Source organism: Conger conger, chromosome 6 (genome assembly GCF_963514075.1).
Source record: "Conger conger chromosome 6, fConCon1.1, whole genome shotgun sequence".
Taxonomy (NCBI): Eukaryota; Metazoa; Chordata; class Actinopteri; order Anguilliformes; family Congridae; genus Conger; species Conger conger.
Genome location: NC_083765.1, coordinates 56170036 through 56189742, shown reverse-complemented (window position 1 = coordinate 56189742; position 19707 = coordinate 56170036). Strand labels below are relative to the sequence as shown.

The 19707-nt window shown below is 41.3% G+C and overlaps 1 protein-coding gene across 5 annotated transcripts; it reads right to left on the bottom strand.

Annotated features, from left to right (window-relative positions):
* Nucleotides 1–494: 494 nt before the first annotated feature.
* On the bottom strand, nt 495–18136 carry LOC133130683 (Wilms tumor protein homolog). 5 transcript variants are annotated; one of them, XM_061245435.1, is made up of 8 exons: nt 17466–18136; nt 13552–13674; nt 11444–11654; nt 5281–5380; nt 2554–2701; nt 1453–1542; nt 1232–1324; nt 495–863 (listed from the first exon to the last, which is right to left on the bottom strand). In XM_061245435.1, exons 1-8 carry the CDS (start codon nt 17860–17862, stop codon nt 742–744), a joined length of 1284 nt encoding a protein of 427 aa, XP_061101419.1. In that variant the 5' UTR covers nt 17863–18136; the 3' UTR covers nt 495–741. The 5 variants fall into 5 exon arrangements, with proteins under 5 accessions (XP_061101419.1, XP_061101420.1, XP_061101421.1 ...); XM_061245436.1 differs by having other exon boundaries at nt 5281–5395; nt 11468–11654; XM_061245437.1 differs by having other exon boundaries at nt 11552–11654.
* Between the last annotated feature and the right edge of the window lie 1571 nt (nt 18137–19707).

Below are 19707 nucleotides of genomic sequence, written 5' to 3'. Positions count from 1 at the left end.
GCTTAACCATTTCTTCCGGCTATAAAAATGCTTTAGTTCCTGTACCACACTGCTCTTGAAGTATCACAATAAAGCAAAGAATACTTCTTAAGGGTTCACTAGGTCAATAGGTCTATATATATATATGTGATATTTTTAAAAATGGTTAAATAATCAACTAATCCAAAGCATTTGATGACATTACTGAAGATGAAAGAGATGGTTCTCAAACCACATCACTTATTTATTGTCAACTCATGTAGCCATGTTATGTGATGTAATATAAAATCATGTCTTGTCTCAATGTAAGATGTCAATGTAACAATCAAATTTTGAAGGACCAGTACATGGTTCTGATTCTAGTGAATAGGACGGACCATGAAAACCCATGGAAAAGATGAAGGAAACAAGGACCTCTTTGCACAGATTGAAATAGAAGCTGACATTTTTATTACAAAAATAAATACGTTTGTCTCAGACTGCTCACAGTCCATGGCACACACAAGACAGCATTTTAACAATAACTACAGAAGGTGAAAGGAGATATTAACCTCCATCTGTAATGGAGGGACTCGGGTTACGCTTTAACAGAAAACACATTTCAGCTAGCGAACGTCCGTGCCTTGGCTAGTATGGGAACGCATGATAGGTTAACCAGCCCCAGTAACATCAGGCTGGTGCTAGGCGACAGTCACTGGTGTCGCTGTTTGAGCCTGTGTTCAGCAGACACATTTGTTCCAGGACAGTCATTGGTCAGTCAGGTCACATGGCCAGCTGCAGCTTTGTCAGGTTTCTCTGATGCATGCTGTGATGGCGTACCAGCTCGTCAGACCTGGCAAACTTTTTCTGACAGTTGGGCCACCTGCAGGTGAATGGCTTCTCACCTGCAAAGACAGGGAAAGGTTTCAAAATGGAGGGAAGCAGCAAACAAGACAGGAACATTTGTAGGGGTACTTCAAGGGGAAAATCTATGAGAAATTCTACAAAATAATTTTGACAACATTCTGGAAACACGTTAAAAACAAAGATTCATTTTGAATCTGCTTCATTATTAATAGGCTGGCCAAAATAAGGTCATGCAATTGCATTTTACCAAACCAGACATAATTTGAGACACTGATTTAATACAGATCATTTCCATATGATTGTGATCCATTCTGTCTAGCAACGAACAGTTAGACTGCATGCTTGGATACAGCAAGGCGTGGTGACAACGGCAAAAAGCAATAGGGAAATATAAATGTATACGCACTTGTTTTACCTGTATGAGTCCTGGTGTGGGTCTTAAGATGGTCAGAACGTGAAAACTTTCTCTGACAGGTCTCACACTGGAAAGGTTTTACACCTGGGCACACACACAGGGAGAGAGAGGAACGTGGCAGGTCAGCCAGCACGGGAAGTGGAGCGGCGAGAGAGAAGGAGAGGGTGGAGAAAGGGGATAGAGAGGCAAGTGGCAAGAAGTAAGTGGCTGACCTGTATGTCTCCTCTGGTGCCGCTTCAGTTGATCAGATCTTGAGAACCTCCGGCCGCAGTCTGTGTAGTCACACAGGTAGGGCTTCTCTCCTATGCGGGGAAACAGTAAACCGGTAAATTTGACTCCCCATCTTGCGCCCCTCCTTAGTTCAAGCATACAGATTTTAAGTGCCACCCCACTTGTCATACACCAGGGATCATCAGCTCTGGCCCTCAAATACAAATCAAGCCCAGGTTCTCTTTCTCCTGGTTAATTAGTGCTACTGAATTGCCAGACTGCTCACCTACTGTAACTTCCTGGTAAAGGGTGGGTGGAAAAGCTTTAGCACTGTGAGTTGCTGATCCTTGTCTTACACACATGCATTTTATCAAGTTGATTCTTTATGGGGTTTTTAGGTTGACCTGAGTCAAATCCTTACCCAGTCTAGCTATGGAATCTGTTTTTAGTGCTAACTCAAGTTCGACTGTCAGAACTAATACTGGTGGTCTGTATAAAATATCTATGCAAGCCAAGTAGATACCATATGAGTTGTGGTTTCTTATAAGTGCCTGTTGACAGTAAATCATTTTTAATCTTTGAGTGATTGCATATTATATCTATTCAATACCTCACAAAAGACAAGGTTAACCCCCTCACCAGTAGATCTGCTGTTACTGAGTGCCAAAAAGGTGTTGACCAACCTTTTCGCAATATCCATGAAACTGCACCATGGTACCCTTTATCAAACCGATCCAAAATATTTACCTGGGTTATGTCTTAATCAGAGCTGAATGTTTCACAATTTATAAACAGCTAAATATAAAATACCATTCAGTAAAGGAATAACTGGTGGGCCAGATACTAACAAAAATTTCAGATACATCTATATATGTTCAGGCAGAATTCTCCACTATCTTGTAAAAAGCTCCAAGATGTAATATTTGCATTGACATTGACATTCCATTGAAGCTCATTATAAACACTATAATAGTTTCAATAGTTTAACCCTAAAGCAACCTACTGTATTTCAGGCCAAACTAATCGCTGGCAGAACAATAATTCTAATCAGGAAGTCGTACTGACAGCTGGGTGGTCACCGTGTCCACCTCTTCTGACCTCACCTGTGTGCTTACGGCTGTGCATCTGCAGATGGGACAGTTTGAAGTATCTCTTGTTGCAGCCAGGGTATGCGCACATGAATGGCCGTTTCTCATTGGTCTCCGATGACCTCATAATTGAGGGGGTTATGGCAGGCATCCGCCGGACGTCCTGTGCCAGGATTCAGGGGGTGCAGACAGACATAGAATTTAAAATCTCACAATTTACAGAATTCACAGACACAAAGAAACAAATAGCCCATGGTCTCACCCTCTTGTGTAGCCACGTACAGTCAGGTAAGGGTTGGACAGTGAACCGTGTAAGAAATACAGCCCTTTAAAATTGCGTCACTGTCCAAATGCTTACGATTCTCACTGTAAAAGCCTATTTAGATAGACACCATGCCGCAATAACTATTTAGGCAAGAATTATCTACAATAAAAATGTAAATGCTCCGTTGTTGTTCTCTGTCTGTTTTCACCACAGTAGTGCATATTGTAAACTCACAGCTGTAGTTGCCATTTTGCCCATCAATCTACACTCAATAATTCATAATGAGAAAGTGAACATACAATTCACACTGCATGTCGGGACAAAAACCAAGCCATGAAGTCCTGAATAAAATTGTAGCGATAAACTGGTGGCAAGGCACAGATCAAGTCAATGGTATGAATCCAATTCTAAAGCTTTGAATGTTCCCAGGAGCACATTGGCCTCAATAATTGTGAAATGGAAGAAGTTGTAACTAAGCAAGAAGGGCCTTGGTCAGGGAGGTGACCAAGAACCCAATGGTCACTCTAACAGAGCTTTGGAACCTGCCGGAAGGACAACCATCTCAGCAGCACTCCATAAATCGGGCCTTAATAGTTGCTAGATGGAAGCCATGTTTGAGTAAAAAGCATATGACAGCAAGCTTGGAGTTTGCCTTGAGCATGAGGAAAAAGATTATCTGGTCTGATGAGACAAAAATGTAATTCTTTGGGCAGAACTCCAAGCACTGTCTGGCAAACGGCAGGCACTTCTCTTCACCTGGCTAATACCATCCCTACGGTGAAGCATGATGGTGGCAGCACCATGCTATGGGGGTGCTTCTCAGTGGCAGGGACAGGGAGACTTGTCAGAATTGAGGGAAGTATGAATGCAGCCAAGTCCTTGAAGAAAATGTGCTCAAGAGTGCAAGCGACCTTAGACTGGGGCGACAAGCACAACAATGACCTGAAGCATACAGCCAAGACAATGCTGGAGTGGCTTCGGGACAAGTCTCTGACTGTCTGTGAGTGGCCCAGCCAAAGCGTAGACTGCAAACCCCAAAGAACATCTGTGGAAAGCCCTGAAGATGGCACTTTTCCATTGAGTGTAGATTGATGGCAATTTTATCTATTTAAAATTCAATCTACAACACAATAAAGTGTGCAAAAAGTGAAGTGGTCTGACGCCACTGAATGTCTGACAGCAGCCATGTTTTAATGTGATACAAGAATGTTGTAAAACTTTCAGTGGTGTAAGATTTAATGTCATGTACAAAGATGTCTATGTAATCATTAAATCTTTGACTGAAAGGATAGTGTAGAATTACCCCCTTGTCCAGCATTCATAGCCATTTTGGTTTATTGTAATGCAATGCAAGGCTGACTGAATTACACAATGACATAGTGCTGTACAGCACATACGATGCTAAAATAAACTTACTTTGATATCTCCGGCTTCTGCAATAAAACTTGATGGCCTAACAGCAAAGGCTCAAGATTAGAGGGAACAAGTGATTTATCTAGTTTAATGGCCACATTGTTGCAATTTTGCTGTAAAATGATCACCCAAATTGTCTCATGTTTCTGATTTGTTATTTAAATGTTGACCCTTAGTTACGGTGGCGAGGCAGACAATCTCGGGACTCAATCTCCCCAGCTCCTCACTCCAACTCCGCACTTCATACCATCTGCTTTCAATTAGTACCAGCTTTGCATCGTGGCTGCTTAATTCTCCCAGGAGCAATTAATGCAGCATCACAAGTATGAAAGCTTTTTGTCTTGCCCAAGGTCCCAAGGGAACCTGACTCCTCAAATGAAAGCAATATTGTGAACTAATTAACTAGAAAGCTACTGTATAAGTCTGATTGGGTCAATTATTTTATTTTTTTATAAATATGTGCTATATATCCTTTCAGCCAAAAGAAACAGAGGAGGAAGAGAATGGTCAAATGGATTTTTGTAACAGTCTGGAAGTTCAGCTGTAGTGCTGTATGCGTTGGTGTAGCTGACACTGCAATGACTAGACAGAAAAAAATCAGTTCAATGGAAGAGAAGAAAGTGCCTTGGGGAACTATGAAAGAGCAACGAGGAGTCATTTTAATTACTCTTCTCTGAGAATGCCTCCAGTGCTTTCTTCTAGAAACTTCCTTCTCAGCTAACAGACATGAATTAAAATATTTATCTATTAACACTGGAAACCAAATGACATTTGTTTCAGAAAATAAATGTTGAGTCTGCCTTTTGTGTATCACCTCTGTCAAGGGTAACAAGCAGTCGGTTTTTAACAGCGTGTGTTGCTCAAGCCGTACTTCCGAGGCAGAAATGTGGTGACGGGGGGAATCTTGTGAAGCACATCCATCCAACAAAGTATCCACCTCGGTGTTGCGCTGGAGCTTAGCGGACTCTGTGTCCCGACCTTGGCCCCCGAGGCACATGACGAAGAGCTGGCAGGGAGGAGATACCGGGAGTGTGTGACCTGCAGGTGACCGCCCGAACACTGACCTGGATGCCCCGGAACATTCCGTGGGTGTGGATGTGGTACTGGGTGCTGCAGCTGTACAGCATCGGCGTGCTCGGCTCACTCTCGTAGCCCGTGGCGTGGCTGCGGAGGAGAGAGGAACCCAAGCCACGGTTTAAGCACAGCACAAATTTTAATTACAAAAGAGAAAGGCTGAAACAGCCACCGGCAGTGTTACGCATTGTTACATATCCGTGTGAAAATGTGTCATATCAGGACATACTGTTTCCCGTTCCTAGTCAGACTTTTGAGGATGTCAGAGAGAATGTCAGACTCTGAGGGACATTGAGAATAATATTCTGAAATTATTTTCAACTGTTGACTCATCATAAGATAAGTGGTTCTGTTTTGCATTTTTAGAATTATGCAACAATAATGGCCAACTTAAATAATTTAAGTAAATAATTCCAAGTAACATTGGCTGTCATGTATTAAAATGTATTTATCTTTACTTTGGGTAGTAAATTTGTTCTTTGCTCCACAAGATACTAAATTTGCCTGAGGTACAACTCCCAGAAAGATAAATGGGCAACTTCCCCACATCCCAAAATTTATACCTATTGCCAGGCAGTTAGCTGGCCCTGCATTTGACCCCCAGATTAGGGCAAATTAGCTGCCCTGTTTTATAGCTTGTTTTATAGTTCCTATATGACCAGATGACTGTTTGACCATCTAATCTTCTTGCATTCCAGGGTTTTATATAATCATTGGTTCATCGGAAACTTTCAGAGAACCTGAACATCTGCTCATAAAATGGTCAAGTATAGCTGGTAAGAGTGCAGTGCAGTGGTCTAGTGTCAATAGGTTGCAGGTTCACTTGCAAAGTAGAATGTTGCCTATGTATCCTTGAACTAAACTGCTAAACATGCCATGCCTTTAGATCCAGCAGTTTAACCATGGAGTAAATGGTAGTAAATGGTGTGTAAAAATGTCAGCCACATTCAGCAAGTAACCCTGTATAATGATTTGATTAACATCTGAAGTATTTGTTTTATTTAAAACAGTTTGGACCTTGTTGTTGCACATTCTTGGAACCCCAGCCTGCTTGGAAGAACAAACCCACTCAAACTCTATTCATGGCTCATGACATGGTCCAGACACGTGCCTGCAATTTCTAAAGCATAGATTCCAAATCTTTTAATGACAAGCATCTTTAATGACCCAACCACTTAGGAGCTCTTAAAGTGAAAGATTTATGATATATAGTTCCCAATGTTTAGGCAGACATGAGCAATCATCCTACAGATAGTGAATATGGCATTCACTTGCACTGTTATTTGCAAAATGTACATTTTCCTTCAGCAATCATTTTTTCCCACAATAGGAATTCATCTAATGAAATGTCATTGGTTGTGAAAACACTGTTTGATTGTTTGTAGTTTTAGAAAAATGGCTACAAGTAGCCTTTGATATACTGTATCAGTATAAACAATATACTCATAATAGCTAATCACACAACTGCCTTAATATAACCCTACTGATTGTCTGTTGTCTGATTAATTTTGACTGTTCTTTCCTCCTGATGGAAAACTCATTGAATACAATTCATTCAATTCATTTTGGAGATGAATCTGTAGCTTCAGAGATAAAGGTCTGTTCATTCGTCTGGACAGGACACATAAATCCCTTGGCTTGCTTTGCCAGAGATGAACCCAAGCATCTGGGCTAGCTTCCATAGCTTTGTAAGTACCTCCATTTCCTCGAGCAGTAGACATCAGCAGATGTAGGCCATCCTTGCGTCTTTGCTTTTTGCGGTGGTGGAGGGGTCAGTCCTTCCCCCTAACCTCAGTGTGGATCTGGGCGGTCTCTGGGATTGCGTTGTCCCATTGTGCCCCAGTTCATTTCCCCAGCTCCCTCGGGCCAAACCCCTCCCTCTACTGCATCTCGGAGCATGCCGGTCAAGGCTGCCCTTCTGCTCAGGAAACGTTTCCACAGGATATATTCCTTGGGAACAGACAAAACAATGTCTAACGCCGCATGCTGGAAGATTTAGAGGGCGCGTTGAGGCCATAAAACAGCCGAGTGGAGAGCCGTAGCACAGCACGCCCGCCCCGTCATTAGGGTCTGCGGGGGAACCCGCGAGGCCTCCCTCTGGAGATCATCCTCCGGGAGAACCCATCGACAAGCTATCTGCGTGTGTCGACAGGCTGGGGATTCCTGAAGTCTTCAAGACACAATGCTGCAGGCAGGAGATCAAGGGCCACAGAGGAACATCAGGTATGGAGTTTGTCCCAGATCACCCATACCGACGGCTCTGGACACATACACTGCCAGTGTCGGGCATGGTATGATGGATTAGGAGAGATAAAAGAAAGTTCTCTGTGCAAGTGAGGAAGAGTTTTGGATGAGATGTTCAATCCATAGCAGATGAGACAGACTGTAGCTGCTTGGTATGTTTCACAGAGCCTTTTTTAACCAATCAGACTGTGTCATTTTTGGCCCATTTAGAGAATGCCAATAGGCCGAACATGGGATTTTGTCCTGGGTCAATGATAATCAGAGACTGCGGTTTGGGCTGGTATCAATATGTGTAAATCCCGATAGGAATGTTTTTTTGTAGTTGACAGGAGGAGGACAAAGTGACATGCCTCTTCATGATGAATGCTAGTATGTTAGCAGCGCTCCATGCCGTAAATTCCAGACATGCCAAATTTTGGCATCACTCCAGCGACCAAAATGAATAGAAAAGAACAAAAAAACTTCACCCTTTTTTTTTTTGAAGACTCAGGGGGATACTAGATTTGAAAAGAACAGACAGAAATCCAAGTGCAGTGCAAGGAAATTAAACAAAAGCTACCTTGTAATTGAAAAATCTCCCCTCAGAGGCATCCTGGGTAACATGGAATGAATGCACAGCACAAAGAAGCGAACCCACACCTCCAGAGTGATGAATTAATCCAGTCCCACACACTCTAGAGACTCAAATACCGATCCATTATTAAAAACCTAAACACCGGGATCATTATTTATCCTGGCAGATGCTTACACAAACACATATTTTCAGACTTATCAGAACCAGTGAAACACTTCGGTTTTTCACTACTACACGGGAACACTTTGGGCGATTTGGTGCCTGGTGCGTAGCATATAAGGTTCTTGCAGCATCAAGCTGGATTGGTTTTGAGGAGGAATCTTTGACTTGACAAAGCATATTGAAGGGATTATTAACTCTAAGCTTCTAAATACTCTGCTTATCATTAATTATACACAGCGGACACTGTCATCCATCATGGTGACAGAGCCATTATCAGCCATTCTGGACTCAGTTTCCATGGATCCAGACTCTTCAGACGTTTGGTTGAGTCTGCCTGGATGCTGGTACTGATCTGCATCAGCACATAGTTCCACGCATCTGAAGAGTCCCGCTGGAGGTGGTTTTTATGTCACATAGGGCTTGGATGGCACACTTTGGCAGGTACACTCCATAGAAGAACCCTATCTATCTAGTTCAAGGATACTTTGTGAGGCAAAATGGTTATTTGTCTGGGAGCCTTCACACTTCACATCCACGATACGGGGGTTCCATAAAGAAATAAAAATGTTCCTAGATGGACACAAGCCAAAGAAGATTTCTCCAGAGAGTGTAGGGGTCATTGCACAGGAGTCTCTACCTACTTACCATGCAACTGTAAGACTACCAGCTGCGAGACACACTTATCCCTTAACCAAGAACCATGCATATTCCTCTATTGGAATAATGCATGTGAGCTAATTTAAGTGGCATTGGCCATGATGTGGGGGCAGTCAATCCTGCAGGACCTTGTTTGAAATATCCAGCCAGCTTGGAGTTGATCAGGTCGTACCTGCCAATGTAAATACTTTTAGACAAGCTTATGATTAGGGAATGGCTCAAAGGTTACTGTGAGGGTTTAATGCCAATATCTAACCCGGCAATCATGTGGCAGCAATTCAATTGCATAAAAGCATGCAGACACGATCCAGAAGTTCAGTTGTTGTTCAAACCAAACAGCACAATGGAGGAGAAATGTGATCTAAGTGACTTTTACCATGATTGTTGACAGGGTGGCTTGAGTATCTCAGAAACTACTGATCTGGGATTTCCATGCACAATAGTGTCTCACAATAAACAAAGAACATCCAGTGTGCAGCAGATGTCTGTGGGCTTGGGCTGGTATCAAATTATGAAAATGCCTTAATGAGAGTTAATGAGAGAGGTCAGAGGAGAATGGCCAGAATGGTTCAAGCTGACAGGAAGGTGACAGTAACTCAAATAACAACGCGTTGCAACAGTAGTATGCAGAAGAGTATCTCTGAACACACAACATGTCAAACTTTGAAGTGGATGGGCTACAGCAGTAGATGATCGATAAGTCTAAAAAATAAGTCTAATAAATGGCTAATAAAGTTATCACTGCATGTAAGTACACAGTAAAGCTGACTAATGCGGTTTAATGCATGCCGTTCCATTACGCATCACCCTTTGAGACTGTCCAGGACTGTTCACACTAAAATAAGGTAACTAAAGGTTCTTAAGTTAAGTTGGAGCTCTGAGAAAGGTAAGGGCTGCACTATTCAGAAGGCTAGACTCTAATTGTGGAATGGGGAATTCTAAAGGAAACCAGTAGTAGATCACATTGAGTTTATCTTGGCTTGCTGGGCACTGCTGTGCAGAGCTGCCCTTTTGAACCAGAGAGAAGCATACCACTAGCCTAGCTTTAGATTCTGCTATGAAGTAGGAACAGATTTGACCTCTGAGGGTACATACGTACACATGCACACACACACACACACACACACACACACACACACTCACACACACAAACACACAAATATTAATATGAAATTATTGCAATTGAAAAACACATTATTTAAGGAATATATACATTTGTAAATATGTATATATAAAGATAACTATTGCTATATAAAAAGTAATATTAAATCATTTGATCCTTGTCTGTTGGTTAAACAGGGAAACAATTTGTTTGTAATTGTGGTCCACTCTGATGTAATATAATTCTGATTCCTCCCCTTCCTCCTTATCCCCAAAAATACTGTTTCCCAAGGGATCATTTTGTGAATCAGTCAATCTATTTTAAACTAAATACACAAAATAATTAAGAGTGAGGTTTGATTGGATAGGAGGGATGTGGAGGGGTTGTATAGTGTGTTGTTGTATGCAAACTGATTGATGTCTTTATTTTGATTATATCAGGAGTGAAGTTCTCCCACTAGACTCCAGCACAGACTCTCACAGTGTTCCTCTTCCTGCCTCTTTCACCTCATAGCATCCTTCCCCAGCTACAGGATGTGCTCAATGGCAACGTGACTTTTGGAAGCTTCTTTAAAGCCCAATGTCAAATGTTCTCTCCACAAACAAACAAAATGTCTGCAGGTCACTAGAAAAAAAACCCTGCCGTGGCAATGAACATTCTGTATGGTCTGTGTTTGTGTATTTTGGGCATTTTAAAGCCAAAAGGACAGTCACAACCCTCAGCCAATGATTCAGTAAAAAAATTCCACAGCACTATGGTCAGTTCTGGCACTTAATTGTACACCAATAGGAATATCTTTATCTTTCCTCAATGTCAGCCAATCTTGTCCATGTGGATGGGTACAGGAGGAGGGATATACCAAACCAACAGAGAGTTCCGCCCAACAATCCCAAATATGACACCTACTTTAAATATTGTTTATAGTGACAGGAAATAAAATTCCACCAATGTTCTTTCCTGAGATATTAGTCTTTATGTGTACTAACATGTCCTTATATTCACACAGGTCTGGTGTGAGGGTCAAATTACTGCAGAAATTTGGTAACTTTGGTCATTAGAATTTGTCTGCTTTGATCTGGACTTGGAATCATAACAAAGAACATTTCTCTCACATACTGGAAAATCAAAAGTACCATAATTCTGAGAAAATATGTACAGAGCATTAAGTGACTTGATCAAGTGGCTTAAATCAAAACCTGCAATACTGTCCTTTCAGTTGAATAAACATCCCATCCATCAAGGCTGCTCCGTTGTAATGCATAAAACCCTTTTATTCTATCTGTCTAACCCATTGGTGAAGTTGTGTTAATTGGTGAAACCAGGAGGTGCAGTGATTGGTTGGAATGAATACCTGCATACAGCCCTCCGTGGCACATGACTGGGCGCCTCTGGACTAGCCAATACTAAGGCACACTTTGTGCCTTCATACCCAGGAAGGAATGTCTTGTAACTGGACCAACATAAGTCATAAAGCTTGGTTGCCGGAGGGGCAGAGGGCCGTGCAGGAGGGTCAGCGTGGTACCTGCTGTAGGGGTTCCTCAGGAGCAGTGTCTGGTTGCTAGGGCAGGTCTCAGACGGGGTGTGGCAGCTGTACACAGGAGGCGGAGCTGGGTACTGCTGCTCACCTGTAAACAAAGACACGGGTCAGGCAGCCTGAAGTACCGTCTCCCTCTCCCCCTTGTGTCATCATGGAAACCACATGCTAAACATTGCACCCTCCCCATTCAACCTTGCATTTGGGAAACGTCAAATGCCAAAAAAGCCTAAATATCACCACTCACTGTTCTCTCAATGCTAAAATCATACACAGGTCAAATGAACCAAAGCACCCTTTCTCAGAACTTCAAAACTAAGACCTGCACATTCAAAGATGTCATATTTTACATCACTAGAAGGAGAAAGCAGCTACAGAACCAAGTCCTCTGTGTAACATCAATAAAGCAAACCAGTTGATTAATTTTAAGTCTCCTTCTTGGAAAATAAAATAGAATTCCCAATCCCATGGAGACAAGCACTTCTGCATTAGTATGTGAAATGTGAGTGGGAGTATGAAAGAACAAAAATCTGAACTACCATTTATGATCACAGTCCTCAGTAAGACTATCCTCAGGTGTATACATTTACGCATGCTGAACTATGGAAATGTTGTGTCACTGGGCTACATTATGCTTAACTAATCAGTTCAGTTTGCTGTGTCTCAATGCTGATTCAGAGCTGTGTGCTTTCAGTGAACCTTGTTTATTAGCCTGTTTAACCCAGGAGTAATTAATTCTCAAAGATGAAAAGCTGAAATGTCAAAGAAGGCACTCGAGCCAAACTAGCCTCATACACACTTAAATTCTGAAAACAATAGTCCTTTTGAAGCAAAGAAAGTCAACCCTCTCGCCTCTATATCAAACAGCATACAAACAATCTGCGCTGTTGAAAACATTGTGAATTGGTCCCCTGGTAGATTGAAACATTCCAGTAGTTTCCCATATTGCCATTTCCTCCAGAAAAAAAGTGGAATAATTTATCTCTGCAAAATTAAGAGAAAGGTTACTGGTTGGCTGGTTGTTAGCTTTTTATACACTGAGTGGGGAAGAACATACAGAAGGGGCAAAAATGGGTGCTTTGGATTTGTTATTCTGACAGGAAAAGGCTAGGTGTAAGTTAATTAACTTGTATCTGATTTCACAATGGAAGACATCCCCTCACAGAAAAACCAAAAATAGTAGTTCCACATTGGCTACATTTAGCCTAACACATACAAAGAATACATACCTACTAAGGCTGTTTTCGGACCCAAATACCATTTGCGAAAAGCACAGATAATTTTCCCTTTGTGTTAGATATTCAGACTATCTAGATGTGTTGCTAAACCATGGCAATCCCATGTTATTGCATGAAAAAATCGATTTGCACAAAAAGGGAATATTAAACTGAAAATGGTGCCACATTCCAATGATGAAGACTGGAAATACACATGAAGCTGTATACTGTAACAGCTCTATTATGAACAGCATAATGAAAAGAAAACCATGTTAATTTGTTGCACACAATAATAGTTTATTGGCACATTGACAGACACGTCATTGTAAACTGGACTGCCAGAAGACAAGTTGTTGCTCACCTCTCGATGTCCCCTAACTGATGCCACTTGTTTTGAACTTGCAGATTACCTCGTGTAGCCTTCTAGTGCTTTTCTTCCGTAGCAGTGATACCTTTCTTTGTAACTTACAGCACACACTTAGGCAACTAAGCCAACAGCTGGTAATGTTTCCATTATACCTGTTATGTTCATGATTAATGATATATCAGTCAGTGTTTAGTCAATTAATAGAGTTGATATGGTATAAGAACTATAATTTAGCATAACTGGAAAATACTCCCATCATCTCCATATACACACGTATGCGCATACGTACAAGCATGAATGCGGACACATAAAGTATACCCACACAAAGAAACAAAAACAAGCAGAAACACACAGCAGCAGCAGCATAGGACAGAGGCAGTTGGTCTGAGTTCTGTGCTCATTACCCATGTTGGTTGGTTGAGTTAGAGGGTCCTCGTGCTTGAAGGACTGGTTGGAGAACTGGGAGGTGTGGTGTGAGGGAGTGTGACCATAGTTGAGAGCGCTGTCAAACGCCACTGAGCCATAACCTGTGAAGGGATTGGTGGAGAGAAATGGGGAACATTACATTAACCTCATGTTTAATCTCCGAGGTTATGGACATCTGTTTACTACAAGGAAATGTATTTTAGGCACAGATAATTTCCAAAACAAATGTCTCTTTTTGGAAGTGTCTTCATAATAACTGCTAAGAGATGTGCACTGGAAGTCAGCTTTATCACCCTTCATTGTGCATAATACAAGAGAAAATATTCTCAGAAATAAATCACAATTTGTGCAATTATCAATCCTGACAAACATTGTGTTTGCACAATCATTTGAAGGTCGCTGGTTTTATAATTTCATGGTCAATTTAATGTATGAAGTAGGTCACTCATAGACAAGAGAAAACAAAAGTTACAAAAAGTCTCCTAAGAGTAGTCATGTTTACCATGACATATTTTTTAAAACTACACCATATTTATTTACTGTACACATTACTGGCTACATACTCTTAGGAAAATGACAGTGCTAAGCATGTTTCCTCTCTGAGAAACAGAGCATGTACAGTGAGATACATAAGTATTTGGACAGTTGGTACAATTTCTGTTTTTTTGGCTCAGTACTCCATCACATTGAATATGAAATGAAACAATGAATATGTATCAACTGGTTCGACTAGTGTGCTATGCTTATTTTACACCGGTGAGACATCACAAGGCATTGAGGTGATGATAAATGTAAGCATTTAAACATTAGCAGTAGTTTACAGAAATATAAATTGTATATGTTAAGTTTGACACCAGGGGAACCACCAACTGTCCCGCATCCATATCTGAAACAGGGCGCATTTTTAAATTCCATCCCACCGCCCGTCTGCCTGGAGGTGAGAGGAAACGCCCCAGGTAAAAACAAAACCTCAGCTGGACGCCGGAGGGGTGACGCCGGACTCTGGGTGAATCATGCAAAGCCCCGACCCCTGGTCGACACCGGCTCGTAAATCACCACGTCTCAGCGCCACCTCCCATCAATAACCGCCGGGCACTTTCACAGCACCCTCCAACACCAAACTCATTAAGGCCCCCTATTTTTCTTCTGCCGAGGCCTGACGTGTTTCAGTGAGAGTCGAGCTGATTGAGAGAGTGCCTACAGAACTGAGACAGGGCTCTAAGAGGGGAGTCCCTCCGACCAGTTCAGCGCCCTTTCCCAAAGCTCTCTCGGGCTGGCCGAGCTGCAGTACTGGTTGGGCTGGGAGCGCGGTAAAACGTAATGGGGTATTATGTCCCAGAATCCCTTTTCCCCTCAATGTGTCATTGCTTCTTGTGCATATGGTTCTTTTAATCAACAAACAGCCTTTTTCAAAAGACATAAATGAGGCCTTTTGACAAGTTTTCATAAAAGACTATTTTGCAAGTAAGTATGTTTCGTTCGGAGGAGCATCCATGTTTTTTAATAATTAAATTAACAAAGAGTCATGCAGAGGGACAGCAGTGTGTTATTTTGTTGAAATATTCCTTAAAATACCCCAGAAATAATTTATTATATATATTATTAAATAAAAACATTTATAATATCCTGTATATGACACTGATTCATACAGTGTAACATCTGATATGATAATTCACTGGTTTTGTCATGGGAATATGTCAACATTTCTTTCAGTTATTCATGCTGAATTCAGGAAACCCTATTACGACACTTTGGGAAATTTGCTCACGTCCAAACGCTGACACGCATTTCTTGGAAATAAAAGTTAGCAAAATGAATAATTTTAATTCCATATTACATTTTGATTCATGACTATATTGGCCGTGAAAATTATATTTTGATTTCAGTGTTTGTTTGGACATTGCGACGAGGGGGCAATCTTTCACCTGCTGTTATAAATCTTGAGAGGGAAAAAAAGGATATGTGTGAGTATGGTCTAGGAATCTTGCGGTCAAAGGCAGAGAGAGTCCAGTCTCACAGCTGCGTTGTACTCCTTATCAGCTCAATAACTCATGAAACAGACCTCTCTTTCTTCTTCTAACAGAGTTTCCCGCACTTCACACACACAGACACACACACACACACACACATACGTACACACACCATTTTGGCAGATTGTCTTATCCCGGCTTTGTGCATACCCCTAGTGACCTTCACAGTGGTTCTCCAAGCAGATTGATTCTTGGCTATGTTTTCCTGGTGTTAGCCTGCCACTTCTCCTGAAGGAACTTGATAAAGAGGTTGGGCCCTTCAACAAGTCATTCTCAATAGCGCATTCTTTTTAATTGCGCTGACTGTAAAGCTATGGTCTGTTCATCTGTTTAGAGACAACTGTCCCATTTTGAGGAGACACCAATGTCCCTCCTTGAGAAGGACCACAGATATTGGATGCTGTGGACCAAACTGGTGTGGTGGGCACGGTGGAATGGGGTTTGTGAGACCATAGGTTTGTCTTGGAAGATTATTATAGCAGAGACTTTGGACAAAAAGAAGCCATAGGCTAAACTCGCCCTGTTCCCACATCCTGTTGTTTAACGTACCAAGCCACAACCTTGACTGCCAAAATGAAACAGAAAACAAAATGCACTACTCTAATATTGACAACCATTGTTCCACTACACAATGCATGCACTTTAAATTAAGTATTGTTTGACTGTTTTATAGGGGGGGGGGGAAATCATGATATTCTCATAAATATATAATGAAACTATTAATAATTATTTCAGTGATGGATAGAATGATGACTTTGAATAAATATTAGTTTAAAAACCAGTGGTCATATGCACATTATATTTAGATGAGGTAATGAACTGACAAATCTGCAAACGCTCCGTATCACCTAAGGACAAAACTGCGAAGTTTAAATTTGACATAATATTCATGAGTTCTGGGTTCTGAGACCTGACAAAGTTCACCTAAGGTTGAAACTCTGATTCTATGCTGTCCTTCGTTATGCTGGTTTTGTTTATTTAATAATAACTGTGATTACCAGCAATAACTCAAAATTTCTTGTGATTAAAGGCACTGAAAAATATACAATAAAAGCATTACCAATGATCTTGATGCCAAAAAAGTCAAGGACAGGCAGCACTTATATATTATATTTCCACTGAAAACTGGTTCGCTTTTTATTTGAAACAACATAATATGTACGATTTGTATTATGAGCATTATTTTAGTAATTCACATTACTTTATAAAATATAAATGCAAACATTTTAACCCTGACAACTCCCATTGTTTCATTTTAAATGTGCATAAATAGGGGTATGAGATATATACATATATACTCATGAATAAGTATTGAAACATTTCATTCTAGTGCCTGTCATATAATAACTTCATTAAAATTGTAATATTTAATGGCATTTTTTAAATTTCATCTGTAATGCATTGTAACGAGAATCTAAAAAAGCGCATCACAAATTAAGTTTCATTTTCAAGGAAAACCCCAAATATTCAACTGAAGAAAGATGATGATAATGATTATTCCAAACAGAATCAGCACCTGTTTGATCAGCCATGATTACAAACAGCTATGCATGATGATCTGCATGTAACTTTAGGCTGAGTTATGGAAAGACAAATACAGTTCCTCTGTGCGGATTCAGCCAAAGCATAATGCTAGTTTTCCGCAATACAAATATGGATGAGCATAATACAAAATTCCTATACCCTTTATTGCATCAAACACATCAACCCACAATAACTACAAAACATATAGCAATAATTCTCTTCAATACTAGCAGGCCTGAAAATGTAGTTCAGTGGATGGAAGTTGTTGACATGTTGCCTGAAGAATGGCCCGCGCCTGCACATTTTTAGACAGCGATGGAGGAGTGTTGAAGGCTTACCCTGGTTCCTCGGGGCCGGTGGGCTGTCCACACAGTTGGGCAGATAGGGTCCATTGGTAAACATCCTGGCCTGATTGCTGGGGGCTGGGCTGGGCGCAGGGGCCCCGAAAGCCCCGTACCTGCAGGCCCCCGTCCCGGTGAACTGGCCGGAGAAGTGCACCGTGAAGGCGCTGAGGCTGCAGTGCGGGTCCTCGTGGGAGTCGGCCGCGGTCCAGCCCGGCTCTTGCTTGATGAAGGGGTGGGATGGGAGCGAGCCGTACGGAGAGCCGCCGTGGAAGTCTAAAACGGGGCCCCACTGCGGGGTGCTGCTGACGGGGAGGGCGCAGCTCCCGCTTCCCCCCGGGAGAGTCGGGACGGCAGGCAGCAGGGCGTTCAGGTCCCGCACGTCCGACCCCATCAGTCCGCCAAGGTCCGCCAGCCTTAACTCCGCCACTTTGTTCCCGACCCTGGCGGGCACAACTTTCGACGTCTTCGAGTAGGGCGATGCAGCCGTAAAACCTGAAAAAGAGTTCCCAGTCCAGGCCTCCTGCTCGAAAGCCGCAAGTCAAGTCCGACAAACCTTCATAGTCAAGTCGAAAGGTCTGCAACCATTTTCCTCTGAGCAGTAATTCAAAAACTCAAAACAAACGTGCGTATGTTCTTCAGTTGGAGTGGTCCACGCTGAGGAGCGGTGACTGATGGTCCAGGCCAGTCCTAGAGGTGACACGGTCTTGGTTCTGTCAATGGAGGGGAGTGTGGGGGTGGAGAAACTTCCCTCAGTGCCTTAGCTAATGCGTCTGCTTTCACTGGAGTCCTGAAAGCTCAAATAGAGCCTTACTCTGGGGTGGGGAGGAGGAGCTCAGGCGAATGAGTCAGGAGGATGAATCCACCACTTCATTCACTGACCCTCTTCTGTAAACATCTTTCATTCTACTGTCCCAGAGCAGGCAGAGCAAGTGAGAATGTAAGAGCGCGTGTCTAGTGGGGTTAGATGGATGTAGACTATATGGATGCTGGTGTGTGATGGGGGAGGTGGTTAACTGCTAACTGTTTTCAAAATTGTATATATGCTTTCTTCTACTTGTTGATTAATCTGTCCCTGGTGTGGTGGTTGTTTGAATGTATATAAATATTCCTCATTGTTGTGCAGTGCAGTCTTCCCAGTTTGCCATCAAGGAATTCTTTAACAAAAGAAAACCTGACATGCGGCCAAAGTGAACCTGCCTGAGCTTTCCATTCAGTCATGTATTTTTTATTTTAATGAGTAGATATCTTACAAAAAGACGACGTAAATATTTTTAAATGTTCCATATGTAGTCTAAACAAATTAAAGAAACATGCCCATCGACGATCGCAACATAGTAGGCTACAGTGCAAACAAATGTTACACAATGCATTATCATCTGAAAGATATAATTTACGTTCGTATTTTTTCGTATAAACATTACTTATTGTAGAGGTACGTTACATTACATTATGCAGAGGTATGCAGAGGCTCTAATCGAGAGCGACGTGCAATGAAGTTACGAGTAGATTATATAGATTCACGTAGGCCTCTATTAGTTTTTTCGTGTATTAAATATAAAGAAATAGGCCTCTAAGAAACAAACTGCCAGAAGCGAACGTTCAAAGCAAATTAAATCCATTAAAATCCTTTTTTATTATTAGCTGAATAATCCACCAAATTGCAATTTTAAGTTGTTTAACGCCGAGTTTTATTTGGTGTATATATAATACTGGTGTTGGAAAACCATTAAATAACGCTATTTAGGCGAGATTATCAAATTACTATAATATTTTCAGAATCATACAATGACACTATAATTAAGACACCGCTTTTAATCACAGATAAATTTAACTGTATATCATTATGATGATTATTATTTGTATTATTATTATCATTATTATTATTATAAAAAAGATATGAGTAGTCGTAGTAGTAGTATAGCCTAAATACTAAATGGCTAATTGCGTATTTTAATATTTATTGGACAGACAGAAAATAAATGAGTGTGTAATTTTTTAAATATTGCTTATTGTAGTCCTAGACTCCTAGTAGCGAATTGTTATAATAAACATTGTATGGTTTATGAATAATTTGGATTTGCATTAAATAAATTGCTATAAATCTTGAGTTCGATGGTTCGAATGATATATAACATAAGGCAAACTCTTAATTGTATGTGTTACTTATCAGTGTGATTTACCGGTATAGAAATAACAGATGTCTGGACAGAATGTACAGAATAATCGTTGTCATTTA

What these genes read in the sequence shown, in the direction of transcription:
- LOC133130683 (XM_061245435.1), bottom strand. Translation starts at nt 17,862, where the DNA reads ATGGGGTCGGACGTGCGGGACCTGAACGCCCTGCTGCCTGCCGTCCCG. An exon ending in CCTGGGTATGAAGGCACAAA is followed by an intron (nt 5,381 to 11,443) that starts GTGTGCCTTAGT and finishes TCTCCTCCGCAG; the next exon opens with CCACGCCACGGGCTACGAGA. An exon ending in GACTCATACAGGTAAAACAA is followed by an intron (nt 864 to 1,231) that starts GTGCGTATACAT and finishes CTGTCTTTGCAG; the next exon opens with GTGAGAAGCCATTCACCTGC.